The sequence below is a fragment of the Bacillus rossius genome, chromosome 2, assembly GCF_032445375.1.
Source record: "Bacillus rossius redtenbacheri isolate Brsri chromosome 2, Brsri_v3, whole genome shotgun sequence".
NCBI classification, from domain to species: Eukaryota; Metazoa; Arthropoda; class Insecta; order Phasmatodea; family Bacillidae; genus Bacillus; species Bacillus rossius.
The window spans coordinates 114,442,290-114,453,160 of NC_086331.1; the positions used below are offsets into that span (position 1 = coordinate 114,442,290).

At 33.2% G+C, this 10,871-nt stretch overlaps 1 protein-coding gene across 1 annotated transcript in view; it reads left to right on the top strand.

The window, feature by feature from the left end:
* LOC134529642 (uncharacterized) overlaps positions 1-10,871 on the top strand; it is a 192,419-nt gene that overhangs the window by 108,410 nt on the left and 73,138 nt on the right. The window contains exons 18-19 of the mRNA XM_063363952.1: positions 260-397; positions 4,076-4,261. Coding sequence (XP_063220022.1) covers positions 260-397; positions 4,076-4,261 — 324 coding nt within the window. The remainder of the gene's footprint in view (positions 1-259; positions 398-4,075; positions 4,262-10,871) is intronic.

Here is a 10,871-nt window from a genome sequence, read left to right on the forward strand (position 1 = left end):
TGTATTATGAATAAAATTTCACCACAGAAGACATTTAAAAATTAATTTTTGCTAAAAGAAGCATAAGCAACAAGAAGCAAGATTCTATTGTTGCCATGAATGCTGGAGAGTTGTGTGTATAGCTAAATATACATATCTTTCTAGTTTAGAAGTTTCACCGAGTCACAGTGTACACATTTGCAGTTACTGTGATGTGACCTTAACCTTATGTGGAAGAGTTATAAGTACTTTGTATAGCAATGTTTTTGGTTGTTTCTAGAATTATGTATCTGCTATGGAGAGAGGCTTGGCAAAAGTTATGGCCAAGATGGGAATTTCAACATTGCAGTCTTACAAGAGTGCCCAGATATTTGAAGCAGTTGGGTTGTCTGATGAAGTAATCGACAAGTGTTTTAAGGTATTTGTAATTCATTATAAGATATATGGCATTCTGGTCTTTCGTCTATGAAATTCTTCATAAATTTAAGAATTCTGAAAAGTTAAACATATGCTGGCACGAGCATTAAAATGAATGTAGCCTTGGCTTTGTAAACATAGTCATTTTGGAAGAATTTTATATTTTCTGGATGGTACAATTTTTTTCTCCTTTAGTGTTTTAAATTTTTTTCATATCAAATAATTTTTTGGGTTGGTTCTTAAAAGATCTGATTTTGATTCGTATTTAGACGCTCATATTTGAGATTTGATTCTTCAATTCTGATTCGGATTCAATCCGCTCACTACTTTTCAAGATAATGCTTTTCAAACTACTCCTTTTTTCTGTACTTGCATATAAAACCTTTTATGTTATTTATTGAAAAATCACAGTTGATGTTATTCATTTACAACTACGTAAAATAACAACTTGCAAAGATAAGACATTATAGTTTCAGTTGTTGGAGCACAGAAACCACCTGCGGTTAAATTGTTTGAAGACACTTCATACTATATACCCCAATGTGTATTTGTAGCAATGGGACTGGTCAATGCAATGTTTATCTGTTCTTGCTGGGGTCAGAATTTTCTGTGTATTTTTTTTTTCAGACAATATATATATATATATATATGTTCACTTACAAAATAAATAATAGTCTACAGAAATGTGCAGGTGGTCATTTCTATGCACTGTGGGCATTATTATTGAGTATTTGGTTAGTTTTCAATGGCTTTTTTCTTTCAGAAAATGTTTTTAGTTGATATTTTCGTTACATTTTGAAATATAAGATGTTTTATTTGTTTATCTCGTAAAAAGGGAGTTAAACTGTATTAAAAATTTCTCTATATGCATTATGTATGTTCATCAACAAAAATTTACTGTACAGTAGATCCTAACCAGATTATAGTCATTTTTAACCACTTTACACGTTAGTGTTAAACAAAAAATAGTTTTTTGTGATTTAAACCTATTGGCTAGATTTAAAAGCTGTTTCTTCAACTCTGAAAGAGAGCAATGTTAACATAATATAACATTGTTTTTACATAGAAGTAGGCTTTAGAATATGTATTTTCTATCAGCAGTTTTTCACATATATTTAAATATAGTAAAATTGTGGCTACATATTATTTCATAATTATTGCATTGAAATACAAACCATAATGCAATAAAACTTGTTATCAACAGACTCAATGGATGCAGCTGGATTTAAAGTCATTCATTTATCTCAGAAACATTTAATTATACTGCACGCGACTTAGTATAGTTATATCTGCAGTGCAAAATTGTAAATACCCTTTGTCAAGGTTTTAAAGCTTAAGTCTACATGTGACAATATGGGTTGGCCTCCGTGGCGCAGTCGATAACACACCGGGCTACGGTGCGGGAGCTCTGGGTTCGAATCCCAGGTAAGACATGGATGTAATCAGTGTTGTCCTAATACACCAACAATCACAACTACAATTTCACAATGACTCGGGGTGACATAACACTACAACGTTAAGGGGGGGGGGGGGGGGGAGATGATTGGCACACTGGTGACTGTCAAGACTTGCCTGTGTGCCACCCATCTTTTTAAAAAAAAATTAAAAAAATATGTTACGTATGTAACGTACAATATAAAGTTTTTATGCAAGTGACTTGGGTGTGTGCCGAGTAATTCCCCCTGGAGGCAGGCTAGCCGCCTTGCTTGTTGCCTGGTGGTGGGCCACCCACCAACTTCAAATATCCCCGTGCAGGCCCATCGCCACTTTCAGAAGTTGGCTGTCTGCGGCGGCCATGATGTCATCGCCACATGACCGAGTGGTGACTGCTGTATAGGACTTTCTGGACTCCAACAAGCCGAGAGGCAGAAGCAGAAACGTAGGAGAAGAGTTTGTGCCGAAGCTGCCTTATCACCGCACCGACTGCCGCCTGATCGCTGCCACAACGTGACGCCGCCCGACGGAGGGACGTCGAAGATTCGGCTGGACTTGGACATTGTCGCTGCTCAGACACCCATCTTTATTTTGCAACAAGAGGACGAGTGCAGAACCTGGAATGAGTGAAGGGGCAACGAGTAACACTAATGCGGAGTTGTACGAGTTACGTCTACAATGGACATGTGCAGTGCGGCTATAGTTTGGGAACTCGATAGCAAGCAAGCCAAGGAAACTGTGACAGAATTTATAAGCTAATTAAGAGCACTGAAGTTTGTTGCTACAGGATTCTGTTGGAATTGAGTAACATTTCATTTAAATGAAATTCAACATGGAAACGTAAGGCAGTTGTGTAAATAAAGTCGGCAGGCATAAGGTGCGGGCAGCTGAAATATTTAAGTATTCTCTTAACCAAAGGATTTACATAGGACGAATGATGAGCGAGCGAACTGAGTGTTTTTCCAAGGAGTTGTGTTCGATGCTATACGGAACACGAGCATCATGTACAAGGTAATTTGGATTAGTTGGAGGCTGTACATCTGCGAGTTCTGCTCTTCATTCCCAAGATCGTCAAGCGATTCGGCACCCGAGGCACAGTTTGAGAACATGTAGGCAGGCGTCTGGTTGTGCTGCAGCGACAGGCGAGATCAAGACAGCGAGGACCTCATGGAATGAGTACAGACAGCCAGCGATTATTCCTTTCACTGTGACGACTTAATTGCGCAGCCCCACAATATTGATGCTGTAATAAAAGGCGAGTGTCTTTTTAATTTAAACGCACTGCTGCGAGCGGGTATAAGCTTGGACAGTTATACCAAGAAAAATATACATATAAACAGTAAATAATTTTCTCCAATTTTCTCAGGTTATTAGAAATAATTTTATAATTTTATTAGTTGAAATGAAATAAATTTGTGAGAATTTTTAAATATTACGCTGTCAGTTTCTTGTTTGTTGTGTATAAATTTATGACAGCTGAGGCATTTAGTAAAGTTCAGTCTAAATTAAAGTTTGGGTAAAGAGTTATATAATATTGTACAGCCTTAATTACATTTTCAGTAAATGTGTTGTAAAAGTAATATTTAAAGCAAAGGTCTTAATTACATTTCCAAAAATTTGTCTTATACCAGGAATATTTAAAGCCAAGGTATTTTTAAATAATTTACATTTTATCTTATATTTGGAGGTGTGTAATTATGTATTATTTTATGTTCACAGAAAGTCGTTCATGAGTATGACTGTACTATGAGTACAAGTGTATGAACCAGAGTACATGTTCAATGCTTATGTTTGTTTCAAAATTTAATTTGAAAATAAAATTATATGTATGCAAAGCACCTCTCTCAGTCGTTATTAAAAACTACAGTTTAGTGTTTGTTGCACCTCCTGGGGTACAGCACTGGGCAAGAATGTAGTAGAAGAAATGAGAAGATGATTGGTAAATTTTTTATGTATGTATTCTGGCTTCTTGTTGGCTGTAATATATTGTTTTCATAGGTGAGTCCCTTTGCTATGCAAAATGAATTGAATTGGCTTGATATTAACTTTTTTTGATAAAAATTTTTATTTAGTTTCTGATTAATATGTCCAATATACTAGTCAATTATTCCATTCATATCTCATTTGTAGTAATAAATATATAAGTGGCTATAAATAATTTTGTTTGGTACATTAGTATGTAATATTGTTTTAATTACAATTTCAAATTTAAGTGCTAATTAAGTATTTTCTTTGTTACTTTTAGGGCACACCATCTCGCATAGGTGGAGCAACATTTGAGGTCCTTGCAAAAGAAGCTTATGAACGTCACAACTTAGCTTATGCTGATCATACACCAGATATGATGATACTCAGAAACCCTGGAATTTATCACTGGCGCAGTGGTGGGGAAAATCACATCAACGATCCATTAAGCATTGGAAACCTTCAGGTAATATTTTATATTTTATTATATTTTTTCTTCACAAAATGCCATACAAATAATAGTGGTATACTGTTAAAAAAGCCGAAGTGTAGAAATTCTAGGTGCAAATTAGAAATTTTCTCGAATCAGAATCTGAAATTCTAATCCCAAACATTATCTCGAATCTACCATTCAAATCTTAATCTAGGTGTCAAGAGCCAATAATAAAATACTGTACAAGAGATGAAAAATATTACATATGGTATTAAGGCTAAGATCCTCAGTTTTGCAGCCTCCAAGAAAATTATTTCTCCCATGAATATCGTAGTAGATAAAAAATACATACTAGACAGAATTGTAAATAAAACTTTGAATTTTGTAAATATGACGATAAAATTTTTTTCAAAAAATGCTTTCTTATTTAATTTTAATTTTGAAATTTTCAAAACTAAATATTAGGTATATATTTAAACGGTACACGGCTGTTACTTTGCACACAACTTAAAGGAGGTACAATGAACAATTCTGTCTAGTAATTTTTTTAATACAACGTACAGAATTTAAATAATCTGTGTATTAAATACTGTGATTTAACTGTGACTTGCCGCTGATGAAAGGAACGAGTTCAACAGTTTGCCGCTAGAGCTCCGATTAGTTCCGAGTTTACTCACTAGATGGCTCTAATATCGCAGGAGTTCAGGCGGGAATATTATCGCTTCGAAACGGTCAAAACACAACACTAGTATCAGCAATAGTAATCAATGAATTGAAAACCGTCTCACGTTGTCGACAATTTCTATAGATATATTTGTCAGCTTTTCAGTGATGTAAATTATTATTAATATGCTTCACTTGTCGTGACAAATTTATTCATAGAATATTTTTTATTTAAAATCATCTAACTACAATTACTGAATTGTTTTAGTAGATAGAGATTTATTATAATAGTTGGGCGTCTTAAAAAAAAACTTATTTTGTAAATACTAAAGTGCTAAATATGATTATAATATCTAACCTGTTTCGTTTACGGGCATCTACGTGAACGTCGCACATTACATTTTATTACAACATTATTTCACATATTATCTTAGTGACTTCATTATGTATTTTGATATGACTCGTTACCTTAACACATGAATGAATCCTGCAATCACGGTGTATTACAATAATAGCAAAATGGTTTCATATAATAATATAACTTCCAAAATCAATTTAAATTATTAAATTATTATTTATACTTCTATTCAAGAATCGTACATTCAAGACAAATAAATAAAGTTTAAGATTTTATTAGAATATTTCAATTATTGTAAAAAAAAATTTATTTGAAAAATGACAATAATCTCTATAAATTTATTTACTTATATTTCTTTAGTTATATTTATTTAATTGTGTTTCTTTAATTATATTTGTACCTCGACTTTAGCTCTGGTAGAATGGGCTATAGCTCTGGGTGTAATGTACATAAATGAGTTATGATCAAAATATTAATAGTTACTATTGCAACTCTATAAAGATGTTTAAAAAAAAATAGTAACTGAAGGACCAGCCGCCTATGGCAACTTCCTCCCGTAATGATTTAGTTATGTATATAACGATACAAAAATAAGGGCCAATCTCTCGATGCTGTCGTTGAACAATGGTTAACTAAAAGTCGTTTAAAATTACCTTTGGTTTTTAACAATAGATTTTTCACTACCCAAGCATTTATTGTACCACTAACCTTGAGCAGTTAAACATTTTCGTTAGTTACACAAGTTCGTTAGAAACACAATTACAAAGCAGTGGCGATTCTTTTTTTTTATTTTTCTTCTGGGGTCATGTAAAATTATGTTTGTAAACAAATATTGGCCAGAAAGAATTATATATTTTCCAATTTAACTTCCGCTACATTATTTGCAACTATAAATGATCAAAGAAACATAAGTTCCAAGTGCGCGCACACACGCACGCATATGTATACATGTAATACTTTTGAACAAGTGAAATGAGGAGTTTTAGCAAATAAACATTCAGGTAATTTTCCAAAATACAATTTTAAAGACCTTTATATTGTGTTCTTACATTTTCAGTTAGATTTATTTAAATTATTTGGCAAATATTACAATCTAAAAACTTTTGTAAGTATGTCCAGTAATTTTTTTAGGTAATTTTATTTGTGTTACAAGAAACCGAAGACCTTGCTGAAGTAAAATTATTATGTATATAAAATGTGTTTAAATGGGTGTGTTATACTTAGATGAAATTGATCTAGAATTATATGAAATAAAATTCTATTGTTTTACCAGCCTTTGAGCTTTCTAGCTTACGTGAAATTGTTATAATTAAACTTTATTGACTAAGTTTTGAATTGCTCGAATATGCAAAAAGTAATTCACTCGCTCACACACTGGCCTATAAAAATTCCAACCCACTACCAAAAGGGCTGGAAACTTGAAATTTGGGTCGCAGCCTCAATGAGTAAATTCGGAAAAGTACCAATTTTTATTTTCTAATTACTAAAAAAATAAAATTAAGAAATAGGGACGCACCTTTAAAATCGGTTTATACCTTCTTTCGGAAGAACGTTGTTGCAGAAATTATTGTTTACTTCTTATGCTTGTACAAATTGAACAGTACTGTAAATGTATTTGATGACATAAGCAATAGTAAGTTATTAGCTGATATTGAATACAAACAATTTTTTTCGTGACTACAAAAAATAAGGTTCTCTGCTTGGCGAGTGATTAAATTATACTAATGTCAAAAAGATGTTATCGGGAAAAAATAAATGAAGTTATTTTATACCATTGATTCACTACCCATAAAATCAAACTGCAAAGTCTTTGCAACTGGTATCTCACACAAGAAATATAAAACATATTCGTGCTTCATTTTGTATAAAAATAAAACAAATTTCATATAATATCGGGAGACTGCCTTGAAAATCGCGCCTATCACCAACATGGCAAATCAGACTCATAGTCATGTTTACGATGGCAAGACAGCTAGCAAACCAGTTCAGTTTATATGCAGCTTAACTGAAAAATTTATTCAATATTTTCGGGGTAGTTTTACGCTCAAAATTAATACAAAACCAAATCAGCAATCCTTGTATGATCATTTATAATACTACAAAAAATCTTCCATTTCCTTCGAATTGTATTGAGCACTAAAAGTTGATTTACTTTTGGCCCAGGTTTTATTTGACGATACTCTGTAGAGTTTCGCTTGTTTGCATTGTTTATTTATCAGGTTTAATTCATGGCCAAATTAATTGAAGTGTAACACAAATTATTTATATATGTGTCTGGTTAGGAATCAGTATGATGTACTAGAAAAAATATGTCCTATCAGTGTAATGTATGGTTGTACCCTTACAAGCGTTGAATATTTATGAAACATTTTATTTCTTTGATATTTAAAGCCTCAGACTTGTACATATTTTATTTATTTCATTTAGACAACATGCGTCCGTGTTTTCTACATGGCACGCTCTGTAATATTTTGAATGTTATAGTAAATTTGGTTTTTTAAAATCTGTGATTTATGTGCAGTAGACTAATATGTAATTTTTTATAATTTCTTTTCACATTTTTAATGATCCATTTGCTAATAGTATATACACTTCTCCATTAATTATAATAAACACATATTCCATTATTGTAATTCTTTCAGAATGGATATCACAAGACTACAAAAACTATTCTCCTGCCAAATACCAGTAAAGAAAATTATCGCCAGAGAGCAATTACGTCTTATATCTAGGGAAACCTGTATTTCGCGAATACATTTCGTGTCAAGGTATTTTACAAAACACTGTAGATTTTTCTTGTAATTATTGGCTGTGGTCGGTGAAGGCTGTTTTCCCACACTTGACGGGGCCAATGAGGACGTAGTTACCGTACTGCTTCATGCCCACAATTCGCCAAACCTCTAAGAAAAAAGCTCCCTCCGAAATATTCTTATACAACCTATGACGTGTAGCCTACTCCTTAGATATTTTACTTCCAACACGTTTGATTGCGTAGAGAAGGCGATTCTTCGAGTATGTGGCCCTTTCAGAATTAAATTATTATTATTAGTTACAACTGATGTTTATTTCGAGCCTCTTTGACTACCAGTGATGCTTGACGTCACCAGTAGGGATAGCATGAAGGAGCTCCTCATTTCGCCAGACGCGACTGGCATACACACGTATTTATATTGCAATAATAAATTACTAAATGATAGCTTATTTTTCGAAAATATGATTATGTTTTTTTACAAGAAGTACGAATGCCAGGACATTTACAAATAACATCGTTTTTAAACATCACATATAAAAAAAGGAACTGTAATCAAAAGCCATAAGCTGCAGGTCAGCTAAAAATGGAAACCAAACATTTTTCTAGCTCTAGCCTCATGTATACATGCTTAAAAACATAATACATTTAAAACACTAAAATTAATGCAATAACCTGCAATATTTTGAAGACATATATTCAACTACAAAATATTCTCCGATAGTATAAAAAGTTCACCTGTATATATAGTTGCAAAGAAAAATACAGTCCTAATGAGATATCAAATATAGCAAATAATACCGCTTTGCAACATAACGTCATGCTATTAGATGGTCAACGTTCAACTGTTTGTGTGACAGTTAATTTTTTTTTTTTACGGGGGCAGGAAAACTACATTACTGGCCAACTTATTTGAATGTAGCGGTTAGCTGTGAACGAGCGTTCTGGGAAAAGAGACCAAATCTTGATAGTTTTGGCCACATAATCACCGCAGTAAAACATACAATTTGTATATCGTATATGTGTAGTGCACCAAATTAATATTTATTATAATTACCTTGGGTTGCACTCGGTTACGTACGGGTTTCTAACTGAAATGTACCAAAAATAGTAATATTTATTCTCTTGTGCTTTGTTGAGGATCGAGTAGTTTTTGGTAGGTGTATGGGAATGGGACAGAGAGGCAAAGGGATTGGAAATCTAAATGCTCGCCGAGGAAGAGTACACCCTTCCCCCACCCCCTATTTCAGAACGGTCGTAAACATGACACCCCGCTGGGCGATAAGAATTCTGAGAACAGCATCCTCTTGCCCACCCCCCTCCTTTTTCCGCGCGGCGCTACATCGTTCAACAGTACTGCTAATGCGCTCTGTTGAGGACAAAGATAACTACGCGTGTCTTTGCCCGCTCGCGAGAAACTCAGGATCTTAGCCTTAAACATTCCACCCTTTATTTTTTTTGTTTCACTAACTAAATTTGAAAAATCAATACATATCATAATTTTATTATACATTTGCATATCAATTTTACATTATCTTGGGGAATGGTTATAAGATAGATGTGAAGATAAAACTAGTCCTAATAAAACGTCAGACTTGTCAGTGATGAATTTTTGTTTTTAAGACATCAAATTTTTCTTAGTATTTTTTTTTTAGTCTCAAATCTTAAAATTACTTCTTTATTTGAAGGGTTCAATGTTTTGACCGGGTCATTTGCTAATGTTTACATGTTCAGGATATAAACAAATTGTTATTGTGTCAAAAATGTTCGCTGGAGTACTAAACAAATGACCTCAGAGCATTGTAGCCTGGTGTTTGAATTTATGAATTTCCTTCCTTCAAATATGTTTCTTTAAATCTTTTTTTCTTTGAATATCAAATATTTTGAATAGTGAGGATTTGAGAAGATTTGAAGATTTGGGGATGTGACTGACCGATCCATATGCTTTTATTTCTCAAAAATTAATTCATTAAAGTAATAATTATTCATCAAAATTAGTTGGTTCTGCAGAAAATATAGGCTGTCCTTAGACTGAAGAATTGATGTCACTATATTACAATTGTGTGTAGTTTTTACTGGTTTGGGAAACAATTTTTTATTAAAGATGATGCAATTTAAATGGAATCAGGCAGCTACATAAAAATGTAGCATGACTAATTGTAAAGAAACAGTTTTTTTTAGGGACATTAACATTCAGAGCAAATGGTTTAAATTGCTGCTTATTATGGTTCTTTGGGTTATTAACATTTAACCAATGGAGGGACTAACATCCTGCGTGTGTTACAATATATTTAAACTTTATGAATTGACTTGAATGGCATGGGCCACATTGGCTGAGTGATATGATCACTTGACTCCTCTTGTCAGGGCAATCTGGGTTTGATTCCTAGAGTTGTCAAACCCAGATTTTTCACAAGTGGGAGATGTTGGATGTTGTCATGAGCCAGTGGGTGTTTTCCTGGGTTCTCCTCTTTCCCTCACCATTACGTTCCACCACTGTTTCACCCCTCAACCATCTCTAGAGGCAAGATTATATGGTGAATTGTGATCAAACCGAAATAACAGCGAAATTAAGTCGGTACACAGCCAGACAACCGAAATGGACGTCAATACCACATAACACCGAAATGCATTAAAATTCACCTCAATTACCTCATTATAACTATTAAAATCTATAATTCATTTCATAAATCTTTAGTTTCGGTTTTAATTCAAAAAACTAAATTGCTTTGTACAAAGTAAACATTATTTAGTTTCTATTTATGGTTTTTTCAAAGTAAAGTAGATAAAAGCAGTCTATAGCTGATATGATAGTCTTGGGTAAAGGCATAAATAGAAACTAAATAATCTGCAAATAAAACATCCAATATATA